This window comes from Bos grunniens, chromosome 1, assembly GCF_055505025.1.
Source record: "Bos grunniens cultivar Pamir isolate PY7600 chromosome 1, Bosgru_T2T1.0, whole genome shotgun sequence".
Lineage (NCBI taxonomy): Eukaryota > Metazoa > Chordata > Mammalia > Artiodactyla > Bovidae > Bos > Bos grunniens.
Window position 1 is genome coordinate 90,126,198 of NC_141165.1, and position 20,707 is coordinate 90,146,904.

Consider the following 20,707-nt stretch of genomic DNA (forward strand, 5'->3'; position numbering starts at 1 on the left):
GAAAACCATTCACATACACCACAGCTAAAGTGGCTCTGATGTGCAGGAAATGGCTTTGCTTAAAAGTTTGACTTGACTTGGCAGGAGTGAAGTGAACTGTGGTTCTCTGAAGTCCAGGGTCATATGACATGATTAAACCAACAGAGTCCTTTTCCGTCAAAACTGTCTTTGTATCTTTTAAAGTGAGCACGGTTTTCCAACACTCCTTCCCTTTGCCTTTCACTAGAGAGCATATAAATTCCTACTCCAAGGCTCATGATTTGCTTCTACATTTCTGCTGGTCCTCGACCATCTCCTGTGCTGCAGCCTGAGGACTCTGTCAATTTACAAATTTACAGTGAGACACATATTATGTTTCAGGGCGCTGCACAAAATGCTGAGGCTCTGTTGGGACTGAACTAATTAGGATGAACCATTCTACTTCTCACCTCATCTTTCCCTGCAGTGATGCCACACTTTCAGTTTCTACCACCTTCAACTTATTTGTCTGATTCCAAATAACTTGGAATAACACACTTTCCAAAACCAGCCTTCTACTTACTTTGTTGATTTAGCCAAAATATGGTGATTTAACAAAACTGTCTTCACTGTATCTCAAGAGAACTAGCTGACACCATGATTTCACAGTGTAATACTCCCTTCACCCCACATTAATTACCTAATAGTTACATTAATTACACATTACCTAATAATTACTGTCACATTGCGTTTTTATTCTTAGATATAAAATTACTTCTCACTAGTATACATCTGTTGAACCTGTTCTCCTGGTAACCACCAGACAACACCTCCCTCCTCAGCACACAACGCAGCCTCAAATTCATGGTTGGCTACTTCAAAATGAAAGACTGAATTAAAAACCTTTAATGCTTTTAGCCAAAACTTGTTGCAGAGCTTCTAGAACAACAACAAAACCCAGACAATACAAACTACAGAACGAGCTACAAACTATAAAAATAGAACATTAGAATACATTTTAGAGCATATAAAGAATATAACAGCATTCTCAAATGGATTTTGTATGTGAAGTCATTAGGATAAAACATCACTATGCTATCTGAAATAACTCACTGAGATCTGCAAAGCAAATATTATAGAAAGCAACTCAGTTTTGCAAATATGATTATATTAAGGAGCAAGTAACGTTTTTTGAAAGTGACCCTGAAAAACCCAAGTCAGACAAACTCTAAGAAATCTTTGATAGGGTCCCAGGTTCCAAAGCAGAATCAACACAGAACAGGGGAAACTCTGTGACCTAGGGCTCCACATAAGTCAAGTGGCATTGGTATAGAAGCCCATGTGACATTCATCATCCATGATGGCAATGGCTATAATCTGCAGGCAAATCTATACTAGAGCCTATCTTGCCAGGCAAAGCACTCTAATGTGGTCATTTTGGGTTAGTCTGTATGGCTCTGAAAAGCCACATCTGATGTAGTCATCTACCAGATAGCACATGGTGGGGAAACAAGAACTCCGCTCAGGAAGTTTAGTACTGCCTTGAGAAGTGATCTAAAAAACCACCAATCTTTATGATGATTAAAAATCAGACTCTCCAATCATGTAACTAATAGCTGAATTCTGACATATAACTAACTTCTGGGTGAGTTTTTCAAATTTAAAATGACTAAATTATGACATTCAAACACTGGTTCTAATGGAAGGGAATTTATCATATTCAACATTTAGCATACCACGTTGTGGAAATAAAAGTTTAGGAAATAATTTTACATAATTGTTTTCAGATTTGTCATTTCTGTATCATCACACCCAGGCTATAAGGCATGTTGAATTTTGCTGTGGGACTTCTGGGGGCGGAGATCAAATAAACATAAGGGAAAGAATCTCAACAGAGTTTTCATACTTCTAATAACTTTTTAGCCTTAGAAAGTTGTGGGGTGTGGGTTTGTTTGTATTCCTCACACACATTGAAAAATAAGCATATAAAAACATTTTTAAAAAAATAGAAGCCTAGATGTTTAAATTCCTATCATCACCAGAAAGAAAAAAAAAATTATCCACAAAGGAAAAAATTATCCAGAAGGAAAAAAAAAAATTTAGTGAGTGCCAGTCATGCCCTGGTTAAAGCTCTTTCACACTGATTTTCTCATTAACTCTAAAATGTCAAAACATACTGAGATTTTTTTTTTTTGGTCCTGAAAATCATCCTGTTTGGTTAATTTTTATTTAAAGTTTTATTTTTCACAGTAGTCATGGAGTTTAGGTAGAAACCTTTAACCTCTATCTATACAGATATGTGTAAGAACATGTGATCAGAAACCAACCCCAAAGAGGGAAGCTTTCTTCCCCCAGCTAGATAAACCCTCGATCATATCAGTGAGATAGGAATTAACAGAAATGGTGCTGTTTCTAACACTGCCTGTGACAAAGAAACACAAATGTCTGCTTGTATCTGGTTACCAAGAACCTGCAAAAGGAGGAGTGAGCACTGACTGACCGGAACAAATCGGAGGCTGCCACATGCAGGAATCAGGAGAACGGCAGAGACTCTCTTCTGGCTGAGCACAATGGTAGGAATGCATTGGCCTCCTCCACAGTCAGACAGCGCAGGAGTGGTTCCTGCCTTAAACTGACCAATAAATACATGTCTCCTATATTCTACAGGTCATGTGCAAGAGGTCTGTTAAGGGTAACATGATCTGGCATCTACTGTTGATGTTTTTAAATGCTGGGAAGACACAGCAATTTCCATTCTAGAGGAGAATCCGTGCATGCTCAGCCAGGCTGTAAGGACTACTCAGCCCACCTGTGTCTGCGAGCTGGAAAACCATTGCTAAGGGCAACAGCCATCTCTGTCAACTGTGACACTACTGAAGTGGGTTAAAGCTGATAATGTAATAATTGTTAGATGATTCCATTTAGAAAACTAACTGGGGGCAAAGACTTTACCCTGACACCTGGTGATGGCATTTCCTCTAATGGAAACACACATTTCCAGGAGGACAGTGAACAGTGGTCTGACCTTATTAAGATCGCCTTTGAAAATATTACTGTCGTTCATAGGGCAAACCAAATGGATATCAGGTTTAGCAAAGCTGAAAACTTCTTTTCCTGAATTACTGATTGACAGAAATGATCTAGTTTATTGTTAATTATAGTAAGAAATTAATATAGCATTTGGATTTTGCTGTGAGGTGAAAGTGCTCTGCCAAAAGCTGTCCAAAGCTCAGGGAGATTTTATTTCATCAGCTGTTAAAGTTTCAAAAATTTGTTTTTGAGTCAATGATGTTATTGTCACTATTATTTCAATTACAAGCCTGTGAGGATTCCTGAAAATAATTAGGTTTCTTGAATTGTCACATTTCAGAGCATTTCTTATATTTGAGTCCTATAAATTAGATTCTTACATGTTCAAATTACCCATATTTACTGGTATCTGATAAGTAGTTAAGAAAACATCAACCAGGAAAAAAAAAGGTGGTAATATTCATTTGTTTAAGATGAAATAAAATGGGACAGAAACCTCATAAAAATTAATAAAAGATTTATATTTACAACTCACAAGTACAAAATAAAAAACAAGACATGTAGAAGTATAAAATAAGTATAGATCTTTATTTTAACATGCGAAAAAGAAGCCTAAATAATTGGGCCCCTAATTTCTAAACCAGGGAGACAAAATCTGGACTGCAGAAAAGACAGTATCAGAGAAAGCCAAGCAACTGCAAAGCAGAGTCACTACAAAGCTGCCAACCCCAACACCGTGGGGTCTGCCTTCAACAAGCCCAGTGAGCTTTGCAGCTGTTCCTGCAGCAGTTCTTCCCACCCCCTCAAAAGCTATTTCATTCTCTCCTTAGGCCCTTTCTCCACTGTCTTCCCACAAGCTCATCATAGATGAACTGGCTTCTAAGCAGAAAAGTTGATGACATCAAGAAGGAACTCTCCCCGAGCAATGTGCCTGGCAGAGATGTCTGCTTCTAAGGCTTGTACACTGCCTTCTCTCCACCTCCTCTGGTCCAAGGCGAGCTCCTCCACGTGGGTTGAGGACCCTAATCCTTTCTTTTGTGAGGACCTCCCTCTTCTTCAAAGGCATACCCCTGGATTCTAACTTTAACCTACCTGCACTGACCAATTCGGCAGGCACATGTAGCAATTAAATGTAAATTTAAATTAATCAAAATGAAATAAAATGAAAAACCCAGGTTGGTAGCTGCATTAGCTTTGTGGGGTTAGTGACTACTGTGTTGACAGCATAGACAAAGAGCACCTCTGTAATCATAAAATGTTCATTGGACAAGCTGTCCTATACACTGGATCTGCTCTTTGAGTGACTTCTCATTATCCATAAGGCTTTAAACTACATATATATCCCTGACCTTAATTTCAACCCTATGTTAAGACAGTAGAGTCAAAGTAATTTTTTTTAAAGCAAGATATCATTGGTTCTCAATGAGAAATAGCATGTTAGAATTACCTGGAGGGTTAGGTAGAAATGCTGGGCCCCTGTCCAAGTTAATTAAATCAGAAATTCCAGGTGTGTGCGAGGGGTTAGGGTACATTACATTAGGCTAGGATGCATTTCAAGAAAAGCAACTGAAGATATTTTCTTTTATTGGCACGTGAAAGCTCAAATAAAGTGATTTACCTTAGAACTCATCACATAATTGTCTATACATTAGCACCACAAACCTCGCTCCTAATGGACACATTTAGATAGTAAATGAAGAGTCAAATTTCTTACCTGTGTGATAAAATGTGAGAAAAAACAAAAGTACTCCCATGAACATATTACTTAAAAAAGTGACAACTCCACAAGTAATTCCTTCTGGAACTGGGTAGACAGTTTCCACAAAAAGCTCAAAAAATATAGGTATACTGCTATTCAGGAACACTCCCAGGAGAATACAGGAGGCGTACAATGTCACTAAAATAAAAACACAAACATTTCAGTTTCACAGGAGTGGCAGTGAGTCATATCAGATGGATGTTCTGGTGTCTCTTTCATGAGTATTAACTCTGGAATTTTACCTCTTCTCAGTGGCAAGTGATGAAGTTGGATAAAGCTTCACACATCTGTCAGCTCTTCGCTCGGGTTTTGGGGAGTATATAGGAAAAGGTTTTATAGCTGGAATGATTACCAGTTTATTTGCTTTATGTTTTTGGTGGATTACTCTAAAGCACAAAAACAATTTTAACTGTTACAATTTAAAGGGTTCTTTCCCCTGAGTCACACTCCTGGCATATTGAGGGACAGATAAAATATAGCAACTTAACACAAAATCTAGACTCATTCTATAATTTTAAAGAAAACTTAAAATCTAAGAAAAGATGTAAGCGACATTAATTATTACTGAAAATTACATATTTTAAGACTGTTTAATAACAGCCTTCAAACACAAAATAAAAGTTATCTACTATGTAATTCCTGGAGAAACACTTAAAATAGAAATAGTCCTCAATTTTAGAATGAGTTTCAGGTCAAGAATTTTTTTTAAATACATGACATTTTTGGAACATAGAAAAAAAATTTCACCTAGAAATGTATAATTAATAGTGGCTGGGATCCCAGATTAGCCTATAAATAGCCTATGAACTCAATCTATAGTGAAAATTTTGAACAAGGCCACTGTTCTTATTCTTAGAGGAATGGTTAGAGAAATGTGCCCCACTCCAAATAATTATATTAATGCTACTGTCTGCATACAAATCTTCAAAAATGTTAATTTGAAGGTGAATACAGAATCAACGGGCTTTCTTGGTAGCTGGTCGGTGAAGAATCTGCCTGCAGTGCAGTAGGCCTGGGTTTGATCCCTGGGTTGGGAAGATCCCCTGGAGAAGGAAATGGCAACCCCCTCCAGTATTCTTGCCTGGAAAACCCTATGGACAGAGGAGACTGGTGGGCTACAGACCACAGTGTCACAAAAGTCAGAAACGACTTAGCGACTAAATCACAGAATCAATGAGGAAAGACAGATATCCTATTTAGAAACCTAAAACATCTCCCATTGGACTAATAAGTATATCATGTCCACTGATGATAGTGAGTAGCAATTATTTTAACCTTAAAGTTACCAGGAAAATATTTTTAATAAAAATATTTGTTAAGGAAAAAATTTCTATTGAGGAACAGAAGAAAGTGAGGGAATTACTCTAAATCTGTTATGTATTATTCATAGAACTAATATCAAATTACCAGAATTTACCATACTCAATTGCAATCATTAATAATCCCTAACGTTGTTGGAGAAGTTAAAAAAAAAATCTGCATCCACTGTTTCCTAACAGCATTTCTCTAATTAATCTCAACTCATACTTCCTCCTCCAATTACACTGGCCTTTCAGGACTAGAAGATATTTTTCACATTCTACTATCACAAATAGTTGGTGATTACTTAGGCTTTCTTTGATTAGAAGACACATGGAAATAGAGGACAAAAGGATGATGGTGAATAAAGGACACACTGCTGGCTAAAGTGATGACCAGATTAGACACAGGATTAAATGGGAAGCATCTAATAGATACAATAAACATATTTAAAACATAATGCAATTTTCAAGAGTTTCTTAAAACCCAACACCTCACGCTTATTGTATGTTTGCTGGACACGGATCACACAAATCAACAACACATTCTCCTTACACATGACTCATTAGTGTACATTAGGAAATCTAGAGATGGAATATCACTGGTAGCTTTATAGAAGTGTATTCTATCTAAAAAACACTTTATACTAACTTATGGTTAGTCATGGTAATCAGAGCAGAGACCACTACTGACCTCAAAACAGATAATCCTAGATAGTAAAGATGATAAAACATTGACTATAACACAGAGAACTATATTCAATTTCCTATGATAAACCATAATGGAAAAGAAGATTAAAAAAGAATGTATATATATTTATAACTGAATCACTTTGCTGTACAGCAGAAATTAACACAACAATATAAACTATACTTCAATAAAAAATAAATAAAAACAATGATAAAACACTGAAATAAGTGATAAGAAAATGCAAACGCTTAAGAACTGAGTGCAACTTCTAAGAAAGAGTTCACAAACCACTAATGGAATTAGCTGTTTTTAAAAAATATGCTTAAAAATAATCCCTTTGACATTTATATTTCTGAAGGAAATATACCCTCACATGCAATTTGTAATCAGGAAAATTTAAGTGTGATAACTGAAAAGTAATCATAATCTAATAAAATAATTGCATGTTGGAAAGAAAGAATGATAAGGTGAAATGAGGACACAGTCAAAGGGGACTGTCAGTAGAGTCTTGAAAAGAGATTTGATTTTACTGATTTTTATCAAGCATGGTGTGGGGAAAAAAAGAGGCATGAGATGTCTCAGAAAAGTAGAGGCTGGTGAAGCAGGGAATCCTGTCTGAAAACCACTGTGAATGAAACTGTAAACAGTTCATCTTGTAGTGGGTAATTTGGGAACATCTATCAAATAATGCACTTACTCTTTAATCCAGAAACTCCACTTCTAGGAATTTATCCCACAGCTATGCAGTACACATATATACAGAACACTCACTGCAATATTGTTTGTAGTATGAAAACATTAAAAACTAGCTTGATGTCCACCAATTGTGAGTTGGTTATTTAAAAATTTATCAAACATCCAAACAAAGGTATCCTACGCAACCATTAAAAATGAAACAACTGTATTTGCTGATGGTAATGACAGCAAAAATAAATAAATGAAAAAAGTACAGAACAGTGTAAGGTATACACACACACGCACATGCACACGCACACACACACACACATTTATTTATAAATGTATAGAATTTTCTGGAAATACCTAAGAAACTGACATTCAGGGTTGCCGCTACAGAGGGAAATTGGGGGCCATAGGATAGTAGACATTTTTCACTGTAAACCCTTTTCTGCTTTTTTGAACTTAGTTTTTACTATGTGTCTATTTTACCTATTTAATAAAATAAAAAGAGAAATGTCATTGTAAACTAATTAACTGGCAGCTGATCCAACTCCACTTTATGCAGTTTTGTTAGCTCCTTGACTCAGAAATGGTTATCAGTGTGAGAGCCGACTCACATACCTGATGTCTACATCCAGGATCCATATAATCCAGCCTTGGTCCAGGATCCTTGACATAAATATTCCCACTTCATTTATTAAAATTCTTGTTATATGTAGGATAAGTGGGCTAAGACTGCTGATATAACTTCAGAGGACAGAAATAAAAAAGAAACCAAGTACGTTCATTCAATTCTCTCATTCACAGTGTTTGCTTCTTGAATTACTATAAATATGTTGATCACAAGATTGCTTTATGCTAAATGGATTTGTGAAATAACTTGTTATCATAGAAATTAAAGAATCAAAATAATTTACACAGGAAAGGGTTAAATTAAGATCCTCATAATCAGAATGAGGGAAAACTATCTGTGTCAGGATTGATTTAATATTCTCCCCAGTATTCTGGGACATGCACAAAGTAAAAGCTGATTATTATGAGTCTGAATTTGACTTCCATTTGAATTTTCAGTTTAGAGTCTGATACAGTATCTTTACACATTAGTTTGGCAGATCCAGTGGGTGAAAGTCATCTATTAAAAGTCGGGCAGACAAGATAATTTGCTGCTCATCAGAGGGTTCAAACTACATGATCATTAAATATTTCCATGACTTTCTATAGTACTGATACTAAAATTAAAATAAACTGCCTATCAATTAAAAAGTCAAGGTAACTTAGTAGAACAAAACACAATGCTGATGCAGAATTTTTCTCCAAGAAGTTAATAAAATTTCATAGGCTTGTAATTTACATTGCCAAAAACAAAGACCTGTGTACCACCAAATAACTTCAGTTCAGTTCAGTCGCTGAGTCGTGTCCGACTCTTTGCGACCCCATGAATCGCAGCACGCCAGGCCTCCCTGTCCATCACCAACTCCCGGAGTTCACTCAAATTCACGTCCATCGAGTCGGTGATGCCATCCAGCCATCTCATCCTCTGTCGTCCCCTTCTCCTCCTGCCCCCAATCCCTCCCAGCATCAGAGTCTTTTCCAATGAGTCAACTCTTCGCATGAGGTGGCCAAAGTATTGGAGTTTCAGCTTCAGCATCATTCCTTCCAAAGAACACCCAGGACTGATCTCCTTTAGAATGGACTGGTTGGATCTCCTTGCAGTCCAAGGGACTCTCAAGGGCCTTCTCCAACACCACAGTTCAAAAGCATCAATTCTTCAGCGCTCAGCTTTCTTCACAGTCCAACTCTCACATCCATACATGACCACTAGAAAAACCACAGCCTTGACTAGACGGACCTTTGTTGGCAAAGTAATGTCTCTGCTTTTCAATATGCTATCTAGGTTGGTCATAACTTTTCTTCTAAGGAGTAAGTGTCTTTTAATTTCATGGCTGCAATCACCATCTGCAGTGATTTTGGAGCCCCCCAAAATAAAGTCTGACACTGTTTCCACTGTTTCCCCATCTGTTTTCCATGAAGTGATGGGACCAGATCCCATGATTTTCATTTTCTGAATGTTGAGCTTTAAGCCAACTTTTTCACTCTCCTCTTTCACTTTCATGAAGAGGCTTTTGAGTTCCTCTTCACTTTCTGCCATAAGGGTGGTGTCATCTGCATATCTGAGGTTATTGATATTTCTCCTGGCAATCTTGATTCTAGCTTGTGCTTCTTCCAGCCCAGTGTTTCTCATGATGTACTCTGCATATAAGTTAAATAAGCAGGGTGACAATATACAGCCTTGACGTACTCCTTTTCCTATTTGGAACCAGTCTGTTGTTCCATGTGCAGTTCTAACTGTTGCTTCCTGACTTGCATACAGGTTTCTCAAGAGGCAGGTCAGGTGGTCTGGTATTCCCATCTCTTTCAGAATTTTCCACAGTTTATTGTGATCCCACTTAAATGCATGTTTTTCAAGAATACTAAGATCATAACCCTGAAAGAACTCTTCTCTCCACCCATTTCCAATGACAAACTAAATTACTAGACTTTTGGGAAGTAAAACTATGTGTGAATACATTTTTATTAGCCAAGACACTCAAATCTTAGGTGATTAGCAGTTATAAAGCAAATCATAAAATTTCAGAGAAGAACTATTTCTACGGAACATTTAATAAGATTCTCAAGATGTCATCAAAAACAATAACAACTTCAAATCTTGGATTTATATAATTTCTGAAACACCTTTTAAAACTGCTTTTAAATATACTGTCATATTTGACCATCCTATTAACTCTTCAAGGCAGGTAAAGTAAGACAAAGTAACTGAATTTCTGAGAGTCAAAATGATTCTTTACAGAATGAGCCATCAGGGAGACCCAATGTTAGGTTAGCAGTGTTAATAACAATAGTATAATTAAATCTACAGAATCAAGTGTACTTCCCACCAAGCCACTGTATCAGACTGAAAAGAGTAGTTTTCTCTTATTTCTTTTATCCAATGGTATTGACACAAAAGGAATGCTTCTCAAATCCACACAAAAAGCTGGAAGCGACTGCACAGAAGACAGATAACAGAATCAAAAACAGAGCACCAAAAGGTTACAGAAAAAAACAATGAACTTTAATCATGACAAATGTAAAATGGGCTCAAGAATTATTGCTTAGGTATATAAAAGGGAAAACTTAGCTTAAGCTTTTCTGCAAAATCATTTATCAAGTGCCTTGTATATGCAAGCAGCTATGCTGGAACAGTAAATAGGACACTAACCTCAAATCATTCCTAATCTAAAGGAATATGATGGACACCTATGGGCTCAGCAGCCATTTATACACACAGCATTAAGATAATTCTACTTCATTCTCTTTAAAAGAAGCAAAAAAGGCAAGGAGAAGCCACAGCCTCCTACCATTGGGTGCCAAGTGCAGCCATGGACAGAGGAGCCTGGTAGGCTCTAGTCTACAGGGTCAGAAAAGAGTTGAACACAATTAAAAAGACTAAACAACAACAAAAGCAGCAGGGAAAGTGCTAAATTCTAGTAATACTGTTTAAGGAGGGTCCCGACAAGCTATGGTAGGTTTAGAAGGCAGTGACTATGCTGGTTAGTGGTATGGAATCCATGTATGAGGAAAGGTTGTGAGAATTGGGGAGTGTTTAGATTAACGGCTAACGGAGACATGACCGGTATCTTCAAGTGTTCTGAGAGCTGCCAGTGGAAGTAGAATGTGGCCACGTTGCTCTGTGGGAGATGTGTTGCTCCAAATGAGTTACAGCTGGATAGGAAGAAAATTTCCTAGGATCCAGAGCTGATTAACAAGGGAGGTGTTTTTTTTTTTTTGAAAAACAGTATAATCCCATTCATAAAAAGACAAAAAGGAAACCAACTGCTAAGCCCTTTGTAGAATATGCACTAGGATTTCTTTAGTATTTCTGGTGCTCACTTTATTTAGCAGATATCTATGATACTGTAATACAGCTTTCCCATGAGAGCTAAACAAGGCTTTAGCCATATACTCAAAGATGAACGTTCAGAACCCAACTTCTTAATTTTCCTATGTTGTTGACAGAAGTGTGGGTTTGCTGGGTACAAGGGAGGTTTTCAAGCAGCTAATGCAACTCAATACCAGAAAAACAACTCAGTCAAAAAGTGGGCAGAAGACCTAAACAGACATTTCTCCAAAGAACACATACCAATAGATAATAAACACATGAAAAGATGCTCAACATAGCTCATTATTAGAGAACTGCAAATCAAAACTACAGTGAGATATTACCTCGCACTGGTCAGAATGGCCATCATCAAAAAAATCTGCAAACAATAAAAGCTGGAGAGAGTGTGGAGGAAAGGGAACCTTTTTGCACTGTTGGTGGGAATATAAATTGATGCAGCCACTATGGAGGACAGCATGGAGATTCCTTAAAAAACTAGGAATAAAACTATCATCTGACCCAACAATCCCACTATTGGGCATATACCCTGAGAAAATCATAACTGAAAAAGACACATGGACCCCAATGTTCATTGCAGCACTATTTACAATAGCTAGGACATGGAAGCAACCTGGATGTCCATTGACAGATGAATGGATGAAGAAGCTGTGGTACATATATACATATATATATATATATATATATATATATATATATATACAGTGGAATATTACTCAGCCATAAAAAGGAATGCATTTGAGTCAGTTCTAATGAGGCAGATGAACATAGAGTCTATTATACAGAGTAAAATAAATCAGAAAGAGAAAAGTAAATATCATATATTAACACATATATATGGACTCTAGAAAGATGGTACTGATGAACCCGTTTGCAGGGCAGCAGTGGAGACACAGACATAGAGAACAGACTTGTGGACCCAGTTGGGGGAGGAGAGGGTGGGATGAATGGAGAGAGCAGCACGGAAACATATACACTGTCATATGTAAAACAGACAGCCAGTGGGAATTTGCTGTGTGACTCAGGGAGCTCAGACTGGGGCTCTGTGACCACCTAGAGGGGTGGGATGGGGTGGAGGTGGGAGGGAGGACTAGACATTTTCCTGATTAAAAAAAGAATGACTCTGGCTAAAAAAAAGAAACCTGAATTTGCCATCACTGACTTGAAGGAGGGGACATATGTATACCGAAGGCTGATTCATGTTGATGTATGGCAGAAACCAACACAATACTGTAATTATCCTTCAATTGAAAATAAAATTTTTAAAAAGGGAGGTTTTCATTAAAGTTGTGGTCATATGAACATATATCTAGGTTGTAATGGAAGAGCTCATTTATTGAATAAGTTATATCAGATGATGACTAAGGTTCATTTAAGCAGATCAATAACAAATTTAGATACACGTAGGTAGAAAGCTTAACTAGGATATTAAAAATAAAATCTTACAGGTGCTTCATAGAGGATACTAACAGAAACTTTTTTACAGTTTTATTAAGAAGCATTATAAATATGAAACAAGGATTATAAAATAACAATATTTTAATCATAAATTATTTTAAGGAGTAGAGTCAAGAAATTTCCCTAAAGAATAGGTTTATTAACATTAATATACTTTATTGGACAAATTTTTTTTTTTTTCTCACTGATAAAGGAAACAGTTTATTAACACATATTTTGTGTTACATGTATTATATACTGTGTTATAAAAATAAGTTATTAAAAAAAGTAAGCTAGAGAAAAGAAAATATTAAGAAAATCATTAAAGAAAATAAATTTGTAATACTATACTATATTTATTAATACTGTAAGTTTATATCATCTATTTCTTTTTTTTTTTTTTATTCTTCCAATTTTATTTTATTTTTAAACTTTACATAATTGTATTAGTTTTGCCAAATATCAAAATGAATCCGCCACAGGTATACATGTGTTCCCCATCCCGAACCCTCCTCCCTCCTCCCTCCCCATACCATCCCTCTGGGCCGTCCCAGTGCACCAGCCCCAAGCATCCAGCATCGTGCATCAAACCTGGACTGGCAACTCGTTTCCTACATGATATTTTACATGTTTCATTGCCATTCTCCCAAATCTTCCCACCCTCTCCCTCTCCCACAGAGTCCATAAGACTGTTCTATACATCAGTGTCTCTTTTGCTGTCTCGTACACCGGGTTATTGTTACCATCTTTCTAAGTTCCATATATGTGCGTTAGTATACTGTATTTATGTTTTTCCTTCTGGCTTACTTCACTCTGTATAATAGGCTCCAGTTTCATCCACCTCATTAGAACTGATTCAAATGTATTCTTTTTAATGGCTGAGTAATACTCCATTGTGTATATGTACCACAGCTTTCTTATCCATTCATCTGCTGATGGACATCTAGGTTGCTTCCATGTCTTGGCTATTATAAACAGTGCTGCGATGAACATTGGGGTACACGTGTCTCTTTCCCTTCTGGTTTCCTCAGTGTGTATGCCCAGCAGTGGGATTGCTGGATCATAAGGCAGTTCTATTTCCAGTTTTTTAAGGAATCTCCACACTGTTCTCCATAGTGGCTGTACTAGTTTGCATTCCCACCAACAGTGTAAGAGGGTTCCCTTTTCTCCACACCCTCTCCAGCATTTATTATTTGTAGACTTTTGGATCGCAGCCATTCTGACTGGTGTGAAATGGTACCTCATAGTGGTTTTGATTTGCATTTCTCTGATAATGAGTGATGTTGAGCATCTTTTCATGTGTTTGTTAGCCATCTGTATGTCTTTTTTGGAGAAATGTCTATTTAGTTCTTTGGCCCATTTTTTGATTGGGTCGTTTATTTTTCTGGAGTTGAGCTGTAGGAGTTGCTTGTATATTTTTGAGATTAGTTGTTTGTCGGTTGCTTCATTTGCTATTATTTTCTCCCATTCTGAAGGCTGTCTTTTCACCTTGCTAATAGTTTCCTTTGATGTGCAGAAGCTTTTAAGGTTAATTAGGTCCCATTTGTTTATTTTTGCTTTTATTTCCAATATTCTGGGAGGTGGGTCATAGAGGATCCTGCTGTGATGTATGTCGGAGAGTGTTTTGCCTATGTTCTCCTCTAGGAGTTTTATAGTTTCTGGTCTTACGTTTAGATCTTTAATCCATTTTGAGTTTATTTTTGTGTATGGTGTTAGAAAGTGGTCCAGTTTCATTCTTTTACAAGTGGTTGACCAGATTTCCCAGCACCACTTGTTAAAGAGGTTGTCTTTAATCCATTGTATATTCTTGCCTCCTTTGTCGAAGATAAGGTGTATTGGACAAATTTTTAATATTGTGCATATGGACTGAATTTTTACTTCATGATAAATGTTAGGAAACTTAACTAGGAATTATTATAGATTAGACCTTTATTAAAAATATTTATAAAAACTAAAACTTGACATTGCAAATGAAAATACTCCTTTTGGAAATAAAGATATATATGTAAAGACACAGGGTAAACATTCAAAAGTTTGCTAACTATTGTTCCTCATACATTTTGAGCATATTGAATATATAGAATACATATGTACATTTATATATACACACATACTAATACACATTTCTATATCACTGAACTGTGCCTTTCAACTCAGCCTCACTTTTTCTTCCTAAAAATGACTGCTGTGGCCTTAATGACCCATCACTAATTTAAACATGCAATACCTGAAAGGGTTTCAAAAGAGGAGGGGGCATATTTTGCTGCAGTATTCATTCATGGTGATGGTTTTCTTTCTGCATGTTATTAATTTGTGCATGTCTCTTGTTTAGACCCTTTGTTGGCAGAATTCAGTCCTATAAAGACTGTTATGTTTACAGTCCCTTATGGCTGAAAAGCATAGTTATTATCTTGCAGAAATGAAGCACAACTAATAATCCTCTGAAACAGTGGGCCCAGAGTAGACTGGTTGGGAAATGAGACATCATAGGTCGAGGTTTATCAGCAACTCTTAAGCTCCCAAAGAATGACATACGGTTCTGCAGAAGGCAATGTGCTATTAAATCATGGAACATGTACCATCTGGTCAAACCCTCCACCTTCAAGAAACACAGGTTCTACCTGAAGACTTGTTTCCCTTGAAAATCTCCATGGATGAATATTAATTACAAGACCTTCTTCAGTAAGAAGCATTTCGCTGAGCCTTTCATAAATCCATTCTCGTCTTTTAATCCCTGTTCTATTTTTGCCCCTTAATCAGTCACGAACATGAGTAATTCACTCTTAGTTCATAAAACTGAAAATAATAATTGACTACTTAGCCTTCTTTCTTTAAAGTTTAAAATCTCTAATTTCCATAATAATGTGCATTTCTTTAATTATGCTCATCACCCTTTCTGAGTTTTCTCATTTCCCCTCATTTTTGGGCAAGTGTTTGTTTTTATCTCTTTGCATGCTATTAAAATTGGACATAATTATCTTAACAAAGGTAAAATGCATGAAAATATATTAAGAGGATACTCTCTAGTCTATACATTTCACATGATTTTCAATACAAACATATATATTCCCTTTCTTTAATTACCATTTGAAGTCAGCTTTTAATGGGCTATCACCCTCCAGGGATTTCTGTCTAGCTAATCATCTCCCTCTTATGCCCCACTACCCATCATCACCACCGTGGCATTCTAGGAACTTGCATTAAAGAACCTCTCCCAAAGCATCTTCTGTTAAACAGTTAAATTACATTATTTCAACAAACCCAACACCAAAGTGCTAACATTTTTCAAAATGTCATTTTCAAAGTACTCATCTGTTCAGTGAAAAATGGCAAGTGAATCGTGGCTAGCAAGGCTAGACATCTATTTCCCAGATAAGGTGAATAATGTATTTTCATAGTTTTGTTTTAGCATAAGAGTCAAGATTTTGAAACATGTCTAATCATGAGTTTATTTATTTCCCTATTACAGCTAATTCAATTAATGAAGACATGATACAATATTAAATATTGAGTTTCCCTACAGAAATATTAGAAGCATACCACTGAGAACCTTCAAGAGGATGTTTGTACACATATGAAAATAGAACACCTTGAGATAGAATGCAATAATCCAGTTTTTCTTCTGAAGAGATGGCAACAGTAATATCAAGATCAGTGAACTACAAAAAAATTGCATTAGAAGGTTCTAGCAGTAGTAGCACTTACAACACGTGGGTTGAACAAAATTAATAGCTTTTAATTTATTATGTTGTTATAATTAAGGTGTATATTTTCAAATACTTTTCACGCAGATTCTTCTGATTTATAAAAAGTAATAATAGAAACATTAATTTTGCTAGAAATTGGGAAAAGACTAGACATTTTCCTGATTAAAAAAAGAATGACTCTGGTTTAAAAAAAAAAACATGAATTTGCCATCACTGACTTGAAATATCAGCCTAAAGGTCTAGATGTGTCTATAATTAGATTTTGTACTAAGTTCCCTTTCATCAAACCTTTTTACTTAAAAGGAATTAGGTCAGACTTTTACAAAGGCAGTAAGAAAGGGTATCTGTGACAGATTTATTCAAATTCTCCATTGTTCTATTAAAATGTGCCCTTTGACCTTCCTATAGCTAGTGCTGAATAATAAAGAGTGGCCAAGCTTCCCGACTATTATTGGCAATAAGTCATACCTATTGAGATTCAAAATGGAGATAAAATATACTTCATTCACTCATTCATTCATTACTCAGGGCTTGCGCTAGGTACTAGGGTGGAGCTGGTGTCAGAATTTATAAGGCAAAAGTCCATGCTCCATATTTCCAGGCTGATACGAAGATAAGACATATACTAAGTAATTACTAATTGCTAAGTACTGGGAAAGAGAAAACAATACTCTGATAATTCAGAGAATGTATGTGAACAAATCTAGACCTTAATCCAGTGTATTTGTAAGTTAAAAATGTATCATTCAGGAGCTTCTAAGTGACATTAATAAACTGACATTTGAAAACAGGAGAATTTATTAATTCAGTGGTTAGGACATCTACCTCAAACTCAATTTCTCAATTCTAGCCTTGGTTTATTTCAGAATTCTGCTTTCCTTTCTGTCCAACATAATTATTTTTAAGGACAGAATGGGAAAATAAGTCTTGACTGGGATCAATTACATCAATTTCCTTTAAAGATTAAAAAGATGCATAGTTTTCAAATATATTAATATATATGCTTTCTGATTATAAAAGTAAAACAAGCTTATTGTTACAAGTCCAGACAAAAAAGGAGGTGAAAACTAAATTTATAATGCTGCCATCCAGAGATTAAACTGTTAATTTTATCAGGTTAAATAGAAAATATAGGATATTCAATCAACATACATACTATCTTATAATGAATACTCTACACTTAATTCAAGGAAAAATGTCTGTTAATCATGTACTCATGACTGTGTTCTTGTGAAATCTAACAGATGAATACTTGACATGCAGTATCACAAAAAACTTTTGAGTGTAATGCCATGAACAAGAAGAATTGTAAACTAAAACTGTTCCACCAGAATGTTGAATAGCTGTTAAATTTGAAACTACACCAGAATAAAAAAAAAATTTTCTGGCTCAGAATACTTGCCAAAATTGCTCAAAACTCTAATGAAGGAATGTTAGTATATTAAAAGGGTGAAGTATCCAAAAAAGATTCCTTTGGACAACTGGGATTTATAGGCAAAAAAATAAACACTGAAAAGAGGGAATACTAGCAGGATGTACAGAGCAGAGGTTTCCAATCTTCCTTCTCAGCACCATTTGTATCTCAGTAATTTGTTAGTGTTGCCTCAAAGTCAAAGAAAATAGCTAACAATTCTGTTATTTACATGGTTCAGTTCAGTTCAGTTCAGTCGCTCAGTCGAGTCTGACTCTTTGCGACCCCATGAACCTCAGCACGCCAGGCCTCCCTGTCCATCTAGGCTCAAACAATTTAATAAATAAGTAAATAAATAAATAAATATATATATGTCTTAATAATTTAGTGGCCATTAAAAAACTAATATCCACCTATTAAAAGAAATGGATTTTTATTTCATTTTTAAATAGCCACAGCTGGGTTGGTACAGTTTGGTAATGCTGGGTATATCTTATCCCACTGCCCTATTGTCACTACACTCACTCCTAAATAAATGGTTGTCTTTGAAAGATTTGATGCCTCTGATGTGCAAACTTCTGATCTTTTTATTACAGAGCATGTAAATCCAACTTGAGATATATAATATACATTAATTACATGCAGCCAAAAGGAATCATCCTCTTATTCAGGGAGTCTCATGGAACATCCATGCCACTGGGTAACAGGTCCCCATAGAGCCACTCTCAGACTCTCCAAATTCCTATCCATATAAGTGCTTGTTACATTAAATAAGCCTACAGTCTACCTTTATAACAAATATTCCCATAATTAAACATATAATCTAAAAAGTGGCTGAATATAACTTGCAAATGGAATAAAAAATCTGCATTTTAAACAATCTTTTGTTAAAGCAAAGAAGCAATAACAGAGCCCTCTTGGCTTATAAAATAATCTGTCAAAGTAATTCTAAAAAGATCCTGTGGCAAGCAGAATAATGTCCCCTCCTTCCCCTAAAAGATATTCATGTGTGAGATCCTAGAATCTGTGAATATGTTATACATGGCAAAAAAGGATTCAGGCTGCAGATGGAATTAAGGATACTAATCAGCTGACTTTAAAACTGGAAGATTATCTTGGATTATCCAAGTAAACCCAATGTAATCACAAGGAGCCTTAAAAGTGGAAGGAGGAGGCAGAATATGATGTTCAGAGGGAAGGAAGGAACCAATGATGAAGGAAGGAAGGATGTGTAAGGAAGAAACAGATGATGTAGTATGAGGACCTGACCTGCTATTGCTAGCTTTACAGACAGAGGAAGGGAGCCACAAGCCAAGGAATGTGGGGAGCCTCTAGAAGTTAGAGGAGGCAAGGAAACAAATTCTTCCCTAGAGTCTGCCCACATTTTGACTTTGGCCTAGTGAGATTCAAGCTTACTTCTAACTTACAGAAATGTAAGATGATAAATTTGTGTTGTTTTTTAAAGTCACTATATTTGGGGTACGGTTTTTCCAATAGTCATCATGGATGTGAGAGCTGGACCATAAAGAAGGCTGAAGGCCAAAGAATTGATGCTTTTGAACTATGGTGCTGGAGAAGACTCTTGAGAGTCCCTTGGACTGCAAGGAGATCAAACCAGTCAATCCTAAAGGAAATCAACCCTGAATATTTATTGGAAGGACTGATGCTGAAGCTGAAGTTCCAATACTTTGGCCAGCTGATGTGAAAAGTTGACTCACTGGAAAAGACCCTGATGCTAGGGGAAATTGAGGGCAAGAGGAGAAGGAGCGACAGAGGATGAGATGGTTAGATGGCATCACCAAATCAATGTACATGAGTTTGAGGAAACACAGGGAGTTAGTGATGGACAGAGAAGCCTGGCATGCTGCTGTTCATGGGGTCGCAGAGTCAGACATGACTTAGTGACTGAACAACAACAACATTTGTGGTAACTTATTAATAGCAGCCATGGAAAGATTAATATAGATTCCCAAATGATACTAATAACAATCAAAAACAACTGCAGTTATAAATGTTTCAGGTCAACTGGATGAGCTAATAATAGGTAAATTGCCAATATTGTATCCCTTGGCTAACCTCACCAAGAAAAAAAAGAGAGAGGACTCAAATAAATAAAATCAGAAATGAAAGAGATGTTATAATTGATATCAGAAACACGAAGGATAAGAGACTACTATGATACAATTATATGCCAACAAAATAGACAACCTAGAAGAAATGGGTAAATTCCCAGAAATACACAATCTACAAAGCCTGAATCATGATGAAATAGAAAATCTGAACAGATCAGTTGCTAGCAAAAAGGACTGGATCAATAATCAAAAACCTCAACAAACAAAAGTCCATGACCAAAAGCCTTCACTAATGAATTCTACCAAACTTTCAAAGGAGAACTAACACAATTCCTTTTCAAACTCTTCCAAAAAATAGAAGAGGGGGAAATTTCTAAATACATTTTAAAAGGCCAAAATCACCCTGATACCAAAACCTAACAAGGATGCCACAAAAAAGGAAAATTACAGACCAATATCCCTGCTGAATATAGATGAAAAAACCCTCAACAAAATATTAGTAAACCAAATTTAACAATAAATTAAAACAATCATAAACCATGGTCAAGTGGGATTTATTTGAAGAATCCAAGACTAGTTCAACATCTGCAAACCAGTTAATGTTAACCACCAGGTTAACAAAATGAGGAGTGAAAAACCATGTGGTCATCTCGAGACAGAGAGAAAATGCACTTGACAAAATTCAACATCCATTTATGATAAAAGCTCTTAACAAAGAGGGTATAGAGG

General features: G+C 36.1%; 1 protein-coding gene across 1 annotated transcript in view; it reads right to left on the reverse strand.

Annotated features, from left to right (window-relative positions):
• Nucleotides 1–20,707, reverse strand: part of SLC49A4 (solute carrier family 49 member 4) — a 90,499-nt gene that overhangs the window by 3,162 nt on the left and 66,630 nt on the right. Inside the window, exon 8 of the mRNA XM_086403182.1 lies at nucleotides 4,703–4,885. Coding sequence (XP_086259308.1) covers nucleotides 4,703–4,885 — 183 coding nt within the window. The remainder of the gene's footprint in view (nucleotides 1–4,702; nucleotides 4,886–20,707) is intronic.